Source organism: Pteronotus mesoamericanus, unplaced genomic scaffold, assembly GCF_021234165.1.
Source record: "Pteronotus mesoamericanus isolate MK-2021 breed Mesoamerican mustached bat unplaced genomic scaffold, CSHL_Meso_final contig_78, whole genome shotgun sequence".
Taxonomy (NCBI): Eukaryota; Metazoa; Chordata; class Mammalia; order Chiroptera; family Mormoopidae; genus Pteronotus; species Pteronotus mesoamericanus.
Window position 1 is genome coordinate 8,076,111 of NW_026555258.1, and position 13,813 is coordinate 8,089,923.

General features: G+C 49.2%; 1 protein-coding gene and 1 non-coding gene across 9 annotated transcripts in view; both read left to right on the top strand.

Annotated features, from left to right (window-relative positions):
* MAPKAP1 (MAPK associated protein 1) overlaps positions 1 to 12,949 on the top strand; it is a 212,644-nt gene extending 199,695 nt beyond the window's left edge. For 7 of the 8 annotated variants that reach the window (XM_054584373.1, XM_054584378.1, XM_054584374.1 and 4 more), the window contains 2 exons: positions 7,276 to 7,373; positions 12,223 to 12,948. In XM_054584373.1, the coding sequence (XP_054440348.1) occupies positions 7,276 to 7,373; positions 12,223 to 12,348 (224 nt within the window). In that variant the 3' untranslated portion in view covers positions 12,349 to 12,948. Of the gene's footprint in view, positions 1 to 7,275; positions 7,374 to 12,222 lie in introns of all 8 variants that reach the window. The other variant, XM_054584380.1, reaches the window with a different exon arrangement.
* On the top strand, positions 329 to 459 carry LOC129079734 (small nucleolar RNA SNORA38). Its single transcript, XR_008530096.1, has one exon. It is a non-coding gene; the product is annotated as a small nucleolar RNA SNORA38 (small nucleolar RNA).
* Positions 12,950 to 13,813: the final 864 nt, after the last annotated feature.

Sequence of the window (13,813 nt, forward strand, 5' to 3'; positions counted from 1 at the left end):
GTTTTGTAGTCAGGAATCCAGCACAGCTTAGCTGGATCCTCTAGCTTAGGGTCTCTCACAAGACTGCACCCAGCATGTCACCCAGGGCAGGATCTGATTCCAAGGTCCTGAATGACTTCTGGCAGAGTTAATTTCCTTGTGAACACCCTTAGTTCTTTGTCACATGGGCCTTTCTGTAGAGAAGCTCATAAGGTGGCAAAGAGCTAACTTCATCAAAGTAGCCAACAGCAAGAGTACTAGCAAGGAAGAAGTCACAATCATTTGTAACCTAGTCTCAGAAGTAACATACCAACAATTTTGCTATATTTTATTCACTAGAAGTCTCTAACCCTTCTACAAAGGCATGTCTGTGGTTCCCTGACTTTGGACATGTAAGAATGGGAGGCAAAGAAATGAGGACTTGGAGAAGTCTGGGGCCAGCTTGTTACCTGTGGGCTCAAGTTCAACCATCCTACCTAGGAAAAAAAAAGAAGTCCCTAAGTCTAGCCCACAAACAAAAAGATTATTCAAGGGTGTGAAAAGCAGCAAGTGAGAGCATTGGGAACCATTTCAGAATCTGCCTATACAATCAGTGAACTTTAAGACAGGACAATAGAAACTATTCAAAGTGAAGCACACAGAGAAAAAGTGAATGGAAAGAACAGAGACTATGGAATAATATCAGCTGTTCTCACATACATGTAATTGGATTCTGAGGGTTGGTGGAGAAAACTTCCAAATTTGATTAAAAATATCAATTCACTAATCTTGGAAGCCCAGTGAAGGGTAAACAGGATAAATATAGAGAAAACGACATCAAGGCGCATTGTAATCAAATTGCTGAAAACCAATGATAAAGAGAAAAATCTTGAACCTGGCCAGAGAAACCAAGGTAAGAATGATTGCTGACTTCTCGTCAGAAAGAATGCAATCCAGAAGACAATGGAGTGACATATCTACAGTGCTAAAAGAAAACCTGTCAGCCTCGAATTCTGTGTTCAGTGAAGACATACTTCAGAAGTGAAGATGAAATAAAGGCATTTTCAGACATTCAAAAAATGAAAGAATTTGTTGCCATTGAAACGCCAATCTACACAAAGAAATTAAGAGCACTCAAAATGTTACCGTTAAGCAACGATGTGGAATGAACCAAGAAAAAGGAAATAAGCGAGGGAGACCTCGTGCTGGGGACTGACAAACTCTGGCCTATAGGCTCAGTCGAGCCCACTGCCTGTTTTTGTATGGCCTGTGAGCTAAGAATGGTTTTTACAAGTGAACATTTACAATTGATTTGATGATAGAGAACACCAATTTTGAATTTCATTTAAGCAAAATATTATCTCCCCCCACCAAAAAAAAAAAAAAATTCTGTCTTATTAGTGGACCTGTATTACCACCCCCCCCCCCAAAATTGCACTTGATTATTACATTTTTAATTTTGCCAATTAAAATTGTGGAATTTTTTTTCTCCCCAGCTATGTAAGTATCTATAAAATTTTTTAATTTTGCCTCTTGCCTTGCAAAACCTAAAATACTTCTGTCTGGTCCCTTACACAGGGAAAGTGCACTTGTCTTAGAGAATGGAGGAAAAAAGCTAAGGGACCCTATCACAGGCCAGCCAGTGTCCCAAGTGCTTTATGTGCACTGCTTAGTTCTTACAGCATCTCCATGAGGTTTTATATACATGTGTTATAGAATTCTAGGATTGTTGTTTTTATCCTAGCAACAACTCCACGGGGCAGATATTATCCCCATTTTATAGATGAGATTTTGGGGCTCAAAGAAGTTACATAACTTATCGAAAGTTACATATAAATGATAGCAGAGCTTAGTTCTTCCCTCTGCAACTGACATGAAGCCAAGGGACTTAAACTGCTTTTTTTGATGGAAGAGCATCCCTATCCCTGACTCAGAGTCTATAAAGGCTTTTAACACATTTTCAGCCACACTCAATTATCTGGTTTCTCTTCTTAAAGGATATTAAATGCAGAAAATTAGAAGAGGGGAGGAAGAATAATAGAACTTAATAAAGACAGTGGGAAGTGAAAACTGACAAGAGCTGACCAAAAATGAAACAAAACAAAGCAAAAACTATTAAAGAGCAGCCCAAGAACTCGGTAAGCACAGCAACGTGGCAGTATGCAACTGTTTTGTGGCAACAAGAAATCACAAGGTGCCGTAAGCACTTGTGCTGCATGTAGGAGTAGAAAACCTGTCCATGGAAAAGCACTTGTATAATTGTTGGAGTTGCAAGCTAACCTAGCCATTTATTTCATGGAATACCACTTCTACTTGAGAGAACAACTGGCAAGCCGTGGTTATTCAAATTTGAGTATGTAGCAGATATTTTCTTGAAAATGAAGGAAGCAAGCCTGTCACTTCAAGAAAAAGATTTGATCCCAGTGATCAGGTGACAGAATTTTGGGAAACTTGTATCCAGCACTATGAGGTTGGCTTCTCATTGCTTTACTTTTCTGATGAGATCAGTAGTGATATTAATGAATATGATTTTTTTTTTCATATCATATAATGAAATGTGCCAACATTTGAAGACCTGCGTAACTCAGTGAACCAATATTTTCCAGGCTACTACATGATGTTACAAAACCATGCAAGCGCAAAAGGTGCATTAAAAGTGCAAGACAGACCAATGGATTTTACTGTAACGGAGTCCAAGTTTATTAATGTGGTTTTAGATTCCATATTACAAGTAATCTTTAGGAAACTACCATTTATCGAGTTTTGTATGGTATCAAAGAGGAATATTTGCAAAGAAGAGTTTAAAGCCTACCTCCCTTTTCCAAACTGATCTCCTTGACACTGGCATGTCTTCATATGCTTCAGCCAAAACAGCGTAACACAACAGGTCAAATGCAGAAGCAGGTAGAATAACGCAGCTGTTTTCTGTTAAGACAAATATTAAAGAGATTTCAAACATATAAAATAATGCCACGCTTCTAATTAAACCTTGGGGGAATAGAAGGTTTTTCCATTAAAAACTATTTTTTCATGTTAACTTATAATAGATTTATTATCTTTAATGAATTAATAAATGTTTTTAAAACTTCCCAGCATTACAGCAATAGGGCTTTAGACAAAGGCAGGCTGCAGGCTCCACTGGGAAGCCCCAGCCCTGACCAGTCAGCACCAAGCCAGTCAGTGCCGGCAGGTTATGTTCACAGGGATCCTCCTCCGAATGAGGAGTCTGTCCCATTTGCAGTGTGAACCCCCGAGCACTTCGTTTCGCAGGAGGGTGTGAGCTGCCGTCTTTGCTTACCCATCTTGTAATGTTCGCAGCTTCAGAATGGCCACTCCCCTGAATTGACCAGGGGAACCTGTTTTTTCAGCACAGCCTCTAGTTTAAGAGGATAAATCATAGTACAAAAGCTCAAATGTCTCACTCCTGACATTTATGCTACTAATTAGTTTCTTCTGTTACATTCCATCTTCTGTATTTCACTTTGGGGGGGAAACATAAGTGTAAGATACATTTTTATATGTCCGGATGCCAGTCTCAGTACTCAGAAGCAGGTACATAGTGCCAGCACGGTGTCTGCCTTGAGCGTGTGACCAGTGCGCTGATGCCACATTAGATACCCGGTTGTGTTGCGGTTATTCCAACAGCACTGTAGAACGAGTCTGTTCAAAGCAGGCCCAGGTAAAAACAAAATCTTCAAAATAATGATTTTATCTTCCAATATCGGTTCCCTCACAGCTGTAAGAATGGTCACGTCCGCCCATTGAGCCCCTGACCTGTCCCAGTGCTGTGTGAGACCCCCGAGAGGCGCTGCCTGCCCTGTGACCACCAGGCCAGCGCCACACTCGAACCCGGCCAGGCTGGGACCTCATCCGGACCGACTGCGGAGTCCCTGCTTTCCTCTCAGGCACCCCAGGCCTTTCTCATGCCTCAGCTTCTGAGCAAATTTAACAGTCCAAGCAAAATAATTGGAACTGATTGGAGTGTCAGATTTAGCATTTTTTTTTAATTCATAGTGGTATTTAATTTTTTCTCAAATGACATATTTATAGTTTGCCCCTGTGGCTCACCCATCCCTGTGAAAACTGCTGATGATCTCTGAATTTTCAAGGGTGACCTGCCCGCCTCTGATTCCCTCTGACCCTCAGGGCCGATGGCCTGTGGGCTGCAGCTGAGGGGTCGTTTGAGCCCTGCTCCCTCGCCTGAGGTGCGCCGTGAGGTGCCTAGGCTGATGCGGGGTTTCATGGTGGGCTTCCCTTGCCCTGTGCTCTTGCCCTGTTCAGTGGCCATGGAGGTGCCAGTGGTTCCTTCTTCCTGATCACCTGTGGTGGGAATTCACCACATAGCATAAGTTACTTATGTTTATTGACAGATTCATTTCCAGCGAGAGGTCAGTGAACCTGTTACACTTTAATATATAGGTTGTGCATTGGGTGAAGCTATGCAAGTGTGAATTCTGCTTATTAACTGATACTCTATTATAAAAGAACCCCCAAGTCTTGCCAGTTTTCCTTCTCTATAGTTCTCAAGTCAGTGCCTTTCTCAGCATCCTTTCTGCTCCTGTTCAGTTCAAAATCAAATACACTCCTACCTGGGTGACTGTGACACTGGCGTCCCTGTCTCAAGGCCCTGGGGAGCCAGGGTAAACACCCAAAAGCACAGTTTGACTGTTTACCTCACTGCCTAGCTTACAACCAACCCACCGTGGCTCCTTCCGCTGGGGAATCTGGCGTGCCCTGTCTTCTGCCTCCTGCCTTGGTCCACTTCTCCACAGTCCATCCCGGCCCTGTTGGCGTCCTTTTCCACCCCCACCCTAACCCAGCTGACCGCCCACCCCAGGGTCTCCGTAGCAGATCTCACACTAGCTTATGCCCCTGGCGGGGCCTGAAGTGACTAAAACTGCCCTGGCCACCAAGGAAAACGGATGCCTGGAGCGCGCTGACCCGTGTGTGGTATAACATTGCCGCCCAGGCACTGGACGCAGTGTGTCCGACCTGCAGGCCACATGCAGCCCAACACAAAATCGTAAATTCACTTAAAACCTTTTTTTTGCTCGTAAGTTTTTGTTAGTGTTTGTGTATTTGATGTGTGGCCCAGGACAACAATTCCTCCAGTGTGGCCCAGAGACGCCGAAAGGCTGGGCACCCTTGGCAGTAGAGCTTTCCCTTGAAATGCCCCCCAAAGAGCAAGAAGGGACTGCCTGCACTGGCTGTGCCGCCACACCTTAACCCAGGTGTTAACATCTGTGGCTCGGCAACAGCCACAGAAACGCGCTTCGTTGAAATTCAAATACAGGTACTCCGGGTAACGTCTGCGGTTCCCTCAGTGGTATGAATGCTTCCCCTGGAAAGGGCAGGCAAGTCAGGGGCTTCAGAGAGGTGGCAAGGGCTGGGATTCCTCATCATTCCTGTCCCCTTCACTGCTCCTAGGAATGAGCACTGGGGACAGGAGGGGATACACGCAGCCCCCTGGCACAGCAGAACACAGACGGTGGAATGTTTGCGGTCACCTGGGCTGCGTAAGCCTTTCAGGAGTCGCGGCTTAGGATGCTTTCTCTTTGGTTTTTCATGTGACTGTTGTGCAGACCACGGGCCTCCCCTCTGTGAGCCCACCGTCGATCTGCTCCATGGAGACAGTGTCGAGGCTCCTTCCAGAGGTTCCCAGGCCCATGCAAACTGCACATCACATACACCACACAGAGATTTAGCTCTGACCAAAGAGCACAGGAGAGGTCTTTAATGGTGTCTCAATTGTTCAGGCAAAACATGCTCGAGCATCTTGAGGTTTTGTTCTGTCAGTGACAAGTGGGAGCAGGTGGTATAGACAATTCATGAGATCACTTATCAGAGTGGTCAGTGAACCCCGAAGCTCCAGGTCCACAGGCCTCCCTAAGACCTTCTGGTCCTTTTTAGCCCCAGGCCCTGGAGTCTGTGTCTGTCATGGCCAGGTGTCAGCAGTAAGGCCTCCTAGAGGCGGTGTCTCTGTTTGTCCTTCACAGCCCGTGACCTTCATGGATGGTTCTGCCTGCTCACAGCGGGGCCGACAGAGCTGGCCCGCACAGTTCTGCCTCACAGCGGTGTCACCAAGACTCCTGGTCCAAGAGGGGTCCTGTGAAGAGAGAGGACTGCACACATGCACACACACACAGATGCATCTATTTATGGGAGGTCCACTTTCTATCAAAACGAGTAATTGATGTATTAACACAAGGATTCCCTTCCGGCTAAGAATTCTGACAATTTAGTGCCACAATTTAGAATCAGGCTAAATTTGTCAAGTGGCTGAAAGTGAGGTTTTTTCAGAAATTATTAGCTAATTTTTTCAATATAGAATTTATAGTCACAATTAGTATATCATAATGATGTTTCCAGGATAAAATCCTAGCAACTCAACTTTTCTGGCCACAGATGTACAACATATATCAGTTTATTTTTGGAGATCTGAAGAATTACCTACTGTAAATAAAGTCCCCAAGAAGATTTCTCCGGGAAAGAGGTGAACTTACAGTAATATGGGTGATATATTATTAATTAATAACTATGACCAGCCGCTGCCTCAATTAAAAGGACAACGGATGAGAAGACCTAATAGAAAGGATATGCTGAATTTTAATCTTATAAGCACTGAGGTCTGGTTGGTTCTGAGACCTCTATGTAAATGTTCTGAAATAGCCTAAGGGGAAAAAGGATTTTCTCCTTAAGAAAGAGGGGCCACAGGGGTCTCCCAGAACCCAGGGACAGTGTATGCTAATAGCACAGGGACAGCTTCACAGTGGACTGAGCAGGCCGGCATCTCCTTTCAGTTTAGAGGAGGGACCTGATTGGCAAGTCTGGGCCGAAGGACAGGCACAGGGAGTGCAGACACAGCTGCAGGTGTCATGAGGCACCTTGTGGGAGGTGACACGTAAAGGGTGCCCAGAAGTGTAGCTATGAAGATGCTTTCAGGGAGATGCCAGTTGAGCCAAGTCTCCCGGGATCAGCAGGGGTTTTTCGGGACAGGTCAGTGAGAGAGGAGACCGCAGGCCCGGGCAGGTGGGGTGTGCACTGCCGTGGGCTGGCCTGCAGCATGTGAGGGCGGAGGGTGGGAGGAGGCCAGACCGGGAAGCAGTCACCAAAGTGCCGTTACTCTGAAGGCAATAGGAAGGGGGTGGGACAATTTGGATCTTCGAGAGTTCAGAGGCTCTGGCCCGCTGAGGTCGGGCTGCTCCTGCGGAGAGGAGGTGCCACGCAGCCCCACATGCTCTCGCGGGAACCGGGCGCTGGGAGAAGCAGTGGACCTCCCTGCTGGCTGCCTCAGCCCCACCTTTCTTCTCTCTCCAGGTCACGCCATATTTAAACTCACATATCTAAGCAATCACGACTATAAACACCTCTACTTTGAATCCGACGCTGCTACCGTCAATGAAATCATGCTCAAGGTGAGTGTCCTCCTCGGCCCAGCACCAGGTGTGTGGGGCTGGCATCTGTGGGACTGGACCTCCCCCGACACTGAGGAGGCTCTTGGGCCGACTTTGCAGAGGAGGAACCCAGCCGGTGAGTGCTGTGCCCAGGGCCACGCCGCCGGTCAGCCGTCCTGACCCACCTCAGCCAAAGCAGGCTGAGCCCCCTTTGGCTTCCTCCCAGCCCCCCAGTAATCCTGATTCTTTGTGTATTTATTGTCCTGTTAGGTGCCATTTCTTTCCTTCCATCCATTGTCAGGAGCCCCTTGAGGCCCCTGGAACAGACTCTGAGGAAATGATTATTGTTGTTTGAAGACACCTTAGTGTACCCAAGATAATTTTAGCAACCTGTTCTAAACACACCCAGCTTGACACTAGAGTTGATGTTACCATATCTCAACAATGCTTACGGAGCACCTTGGTGAGCCAGGCCGGCACTCGAGATACTGTGGTGACACACCCAGTCCCTGCCCCTAGAGCTTTTCCTCTGTCAGAGGACACAGACGTTAACCACTAAAACCATAAGCAGCCTATGGAGGGGCAAAGAGGCCTGGGGCCCAGCACGGTGTGGCTGGGGGAGGGGCCAGAACCTTGCCAAGCAGGGTCGGATGGGAAGCGCTTCCCGCCCCCGCGCCCTCCCCCCCGCCCCCGGCAGGAGGGCTGGGGCAGGGCCCGAGGCACGCATCTCGGGGATGCGCCCAGGTGCTGCACAGGCCGATCTGCATAGCACACTCTGAGTAGCCCTGGAATAGTGGTTTTCAAACTTCCAAACTGAGAACCCGGTCTTAGTTAAACTGACTCTTACGTAGATGATCAAATAAAATTTTTAAAAAAACAGAACTGCTTTGGCAGAGCAGGTCTTAGAGCCAGAGGGGGCTCTGAGTTGTGTGATGCTGGCTGGTCACCTCCCCTCTCAGGGCCTCAGTGTGTCTGCCTGTGAAGTGGGGGGGCATGGCAGCTAGGCCACCGCCCACCGCCACAGGTCTGTTAGAACACAAATCAAATGACAGGCAATCAACCTACTTAGCTGATTGTCCCTTCTCCTCTTAAACATGGAAGTCACCAAGTAACGAGAGTAGGTAGTGGCAGAGGTGCACCAAGGGACAGCCAGTGTGGCACCCGGGCTGGGTAAGCCCTTTACGTGCCGTGTTGTTGTGTCTGCACGGCTCCGTGGTGCGGCGATGTAAAATGGTTCCCATTTCCCAGGTGAAAGCTGGGGCTCAGAAACAAGGAAGTCAGCTTAACTAGGACCATGAGTGGCAGAACCAGAACTTGAGCCCAGGTTGTGCTCCTTGCCCCACAGAGGTGTATAGACTTAAGGAGTTCAGTGGGGGATTTCAACAACATGGATTTGTTTTATAGAGCTGTTTTAAGGCAAAGTCCTTATGGCTGCAGAAGATTTTTTGAAGTAGTTGATGAGGATTGAAAAGAGAGTGCCTCTGGGAGGACAGTCTGGAGCCGAGACAGAGGAGCATGGTCAGTGGGAGGCAGGGAGCAGGTTCACGGACCTCCTGGGCCACAGCCGCCCCGCCCATCCGCCCCACCACCTTCGGCCCCCGGGCCGCAGGGACAGAGTGCCTGCCTGGAGTGCTTAAAACCAGCAAGCTAAGAGTTACTTGCCAAATCATCGCCAGATAGCACAGGGAACTTGTGCAGAGTATTCAGGGAGCAGGTAAAGAAATATTCCATCACCCCGTCAGGGGCTGGGCTTCTTTTTATAGCCAGCATTAAAATATTCAGGACTTGAGAAGGATTCTAGTAAAATTATAATCCTGTGTTTGACATCAAAATAATTTTCACAACAGCAGATTGATGACAGAAACACAGGTTTATGACTTTAGTATGAAAGTGTGGAAAAGCAAGTGCAGAGAAATCATTTTACGGGACCAAATGCTCCCCCGAAGCAGATGCTTTCCTGCAAAATCCCTGAGGCCCATCGCCGCCCCTAAAATGTCTGTTTTCATATCAAAATGTTTGTAGAAATATTGCATCATGCGCGAGACTCCAGGAGAGTCACAGCGCGCCCAGGCCTGATTTAGTTAGAGAGCTAACGACCAGGATCCTGATGGAAGATTAAATTTCACTTCTCCCGTCTCTGGTTTTTATAGCAATTTAAATACTTAGCCTTATCTGCCATTCCCACGGTGTCTTTGTGAGCTTCGCACTAATATTAAGTGACTGAGGCCCCTGCCCCTGTGTCCAGTAATTGGGCAGAAATGTTTCCATCAGAGGCTCTTCAGGGGTCAATCTTAGACTCACATAATGCAGGTGGTGGTTCTAGAATTCAGGCATTTTTCCATAAAATGAGCGCTTTCAACTGAAACTGAAGGAGGAAATACGGGCCAGAGGCTGATGTCAAAGGAACTATGCTGAACAGGCAACTCTCCATCAAGTTCTTTTATCTCATCATGTTTTTGTCTGTGTAGAGACCTTAATGTCTCCCATTTATTGAGTGCCGCCTGGATGCAAGACATTTTAGATACATTATCTCATTCAGTCTTCACAACTGTTCTGCAGTGTAGGTGTTATCATCCCCATTTTATAGATGAGGAAATAGAGGCCCAGGGCCACAGAGTGCGTGAGGGTGGAGCGCAGACTGGAACGCAGCCCCGAGGAGTTCCTGAGCCACCTTCGCGCCCTGCGGTGTGATCTGCGTAAGAGCGCCAAGCCCTGCGTGGTCCCTAAGTCTGCAGGCTTGGAGAGGAATCTCAGAGGGATAGTTGGTCTCTTCAAATCGGGTTCGTCTCATGATCGAGTGATGGAAACTGTGGCTTTATTGGCCATGAAAACTCCCTATATTTTTATGCCTCAAGCTGTAAAATGCATTGGAAGTGAAACACTCTATAGTGCATAAAATTGTGCAAGTTTTAAGCCACAGCATATTAACCAGCTAATGGCAGACCAAAGGGCGTTTTTATCTTTTGATTATTACATTAATCTTCCATTAAAATTATCTATGTGATTATCACAAAGCACTGAAGATAATAAATTTAGGAAATAGTAGGCTTGTTAAGGATCATTCTTAAATGCTTTTGTCAAGTTGTATGTGCCAAAAATACACGGAAAACACTAGGTTGGCTGAGGGTGCAAACAATATAATCCAAAGATTGCTCTCATTAAGAATGATAAAACCTCTTATTTCCATACATTGTCTGTAGTGTCCCGAGCCGTCAGCCCGGCCCTGCGGCCCCCGTGATTTATTGCTCTCAGCTGGTAGCGCGGCGAGGCAGTGGGCCAAGCGTGTCAGGCCTTCTGTGCGCACACCCCAGCCTTTCGTGCCTGCTGGCGGCTATCAGAGCAGAAAGTTTGGAGGGGCGCAGTGTTGGAGCCTCGGCGCCCTGTCAGGTGTGCCATCCCGCGCTGCCACCCCCGAGCACCCGCGGGCTCTTTCTCCGAGTCAGCAGGGGACCCCCCCACTCTGGAGCGGGACACGCAGCCCTCCGAGGAGAGTCAGCAGAGGTGGTGGCTGGTTTCTCTAGCCAGAAGTGTTCAGGTTTCTAGTCATAACTGTATATATTTGAGAGTGAAGAGAAATTGTGTTTGCTCACAAAACAAAACAGCCCCAGCGAGAGGAGCAGGAAGCGTGCTGTCTGAGGAGGAGGAGGAGGTGGCAGGAGAGTCCCTCTGGGGGCGCGGCCTGGAGAACAGGAAGGTCTGTCAGTCAGGGACCTGAGCCCCAGTCCAGATCCTGGCCTGGGCACTAGCTTTGTGAGCTTTAGTAAGCGCCTTTACCATTCTGTGCCTCAGTTTTCTCATCTAGGCAATGGGGATGATGACCTCTCTCTGCTAAGGCTTTTCTGAAGGTTAAATGAGCTTCTCCTTGGAAAGCTCTCCAGCGCCCCCCCGCCCCGCCCCCCGCCCCCGCCGAGCCAGGGGCTCATCCCGACACTGGGCGCAGGTCTGCTCCTGGTGCCATGGCCCTCCCCTGGCCCTGCCCCGCCCCTCTCCTTGAGGAGTCACTCAGCTTCCGCAGCTCCATGGACACGCCCTTGCTGCAGTCTGCAGCCAGCTCTCACCTGCCAGCTCCTACTCATCTCTCAAAAGCCAGCCCTTTCATTCCCTCTGCAAGCCCTCCCTGCCCCACACTTCCCCAGTAGTGACCCCATTCCTTTGTGCTGCTGCTGTGTCTGTTGTCACACTTGTCAGGCTGTTGGACACTCACTAGGCTGTGAGCTTCTCAGGGCATGAACCAAGTCTTACTTTCCCTCTGTCCCTTGAACGAAGCATAGGTCAGCCACCCAGCATGTGATGATCCACGTGTGGGGATGTGAAAGACCCCAAGAGCAGCAGTGTGCGGAAGGCCGAGCTCCTTGTCAGAGCTGTGACCGGGAAGGCAGCCCCGCTGAGCGCTCTGCACGAGGGCTTTCCCGGCCCCTCTCCCAGCCTTGCCCCTGGCCTCTGCGCGGTCCCGGTCAGCTCCTCACTCCCCCCAACCCCGAGCCTCGCTTCCTTTTTATCCATGAGGCCTGGCCGGTGAGAAGCTTGTGAGCCCTCAATGAAGCCACTGTAGTTGGAAGCTCTGTACCTGCTGGTGGGGGGTGCTGAATAGAGAGCCTTGTTTTGGTTTGGTTTTCATTCCTGCACCGTTCTCATCTTTCAGACGAGGAAAGCGGGGCTCAGGAAGGCAGCGCCTGTGAGCAAGAGCGCAGGCTCTGCGATCTGCAAAGCCGCCCCCGTGACTGGCAGGCGCGGCCCAGCCCCTGTCCTCTCCCAGCCTCCGTTTTCCCGACCTAGAGCAGCAGCTCGTCCCCAGCCCGGGTTCCTTTTTGTTGCCCTGGCAAGCAGAGTGGCTGCTGGCAAGTGACCTGGCTGTCCTCTTGCTTTCTAGGTTAACTACATCCTGGAATCACGAGCAAGCACTGCCCGGGCTGACTATTTTGCTCAAAAACAAAGAAAACTGAACAGACGTACAAGCTTCAGCTTCCAAAAGGAGAAGAAATCAGGGCAGCAGTGATGCCGGCCGCCAGCCCCCCTCTGCTGCCGCAGCTCCGAGCTTAGGGGGCCTAGAACCCCACCCCCAGGCCTGTGGTCCTCGGGGGAGGACACCCCTGGCTCCTGGGCACAGGGCCGGTGGGCTCCTGGGGAAGGGGTGGCACCCCTTAGAACGGAGCTGAGGACATTTTCACGGGGCCGGAGCCTGAGGAGCAACGGCTCTGATTAGCAGTGCCCAGGGCCAGACAACACCGGGAGGAGCCCGCGCCGCCAGGCACAGTCACTGCCTGTCGCCCCGCCCAAGGATGTACATAGCCGCGCCCGGACATTTCCTTGCAACTTGATCAAATTTCTTGAAACAAACGAAGAACAAAAGTGTACATTTCTTTTTTTCCTTTGAATAAACAGGTGTACTCTTTATCATGGTTGGTATGACGGACCATTCTTTGGGGCAGAGGATCGATTATGTTATTCACTTTAAAATCTGTTCCCATATTGAACAGGCAGATTAGAAAAGCTATGGCTCGATTTCTCAGAAGGAATGTTTAGGGCTTAGTCAATAGTTTTAACTATGCCATTTGTTTAAATGAGCGCAATGCTTTGAGGACGGTATCTTACTAAAGTCAGGACGTGTGTCCGAGGCCGCGCCCTTTCCCCCCCGCCGAGGCCTCCTGCCCCAGCCCGTGTCCCAGCCCCTCTCACTCCAGGGCCAGGGGGCTGCAGGGCAAGCAGGGGCGCTGGGGGAGGAGGCAGCGGCAGGGCGCGGGTCACGAAGGGGGCCGGGAGTGGTCTTTTCTGTTCTTAGGTAGCAAGCGTCCACTTGAACTAACCATTTGCCCTGCACGTGGATTTTCCTGGACGCTCTCCGCCCTGCAAACGTGGGAGGGCCTCCGCTCCCTTTCCTCATCCCCTCACAGAGCCAGCCTCCCCCGGCCGGCTGGCTAGGAGCTGCGGCCCTTCACCACATCGGGGCGCACGGCGAGCAGACCTTCCGGGGCGCAGGGAGACTGCTTCCATGGGGGGAGGCAGGGATGGGCGTCCTCTGACACTACACCTCTGACCACACCAGATGCCTCTGCGGTCCTCATCAGCCTCCAGGGTCCCTCCCCGGGTGATGTCCTTTCTCACTGTCCCCGGCCAGGGTCAAGGACCAGATGTTTCCCTGAGGACCTGCATTTCCAATAGTTTTTTTAAAATAGCTGTAGAGGAAGAGATGTGACAAAAACAGCATCTCAACGTTGAGCGTATTTCTTTGCACAGGGGAGCATTTTAACCAATTCCTCTTTCATTCCGACCTTTTTTGTTCAGTCAGCAGAAGCATCCTTTCCTAACGTCTTCCATCCCTGCCCGCCCGGAAACTATTAAAAGAAACATTATTTGTAGCTTGCTACCTGTATTTGAATTTTTAGCAATTTTATATTTAGATACCTTTGAAAAATGTAAATGACTAATTTGGTCATTAAATCTGTGGCATATTCAAGATTAAA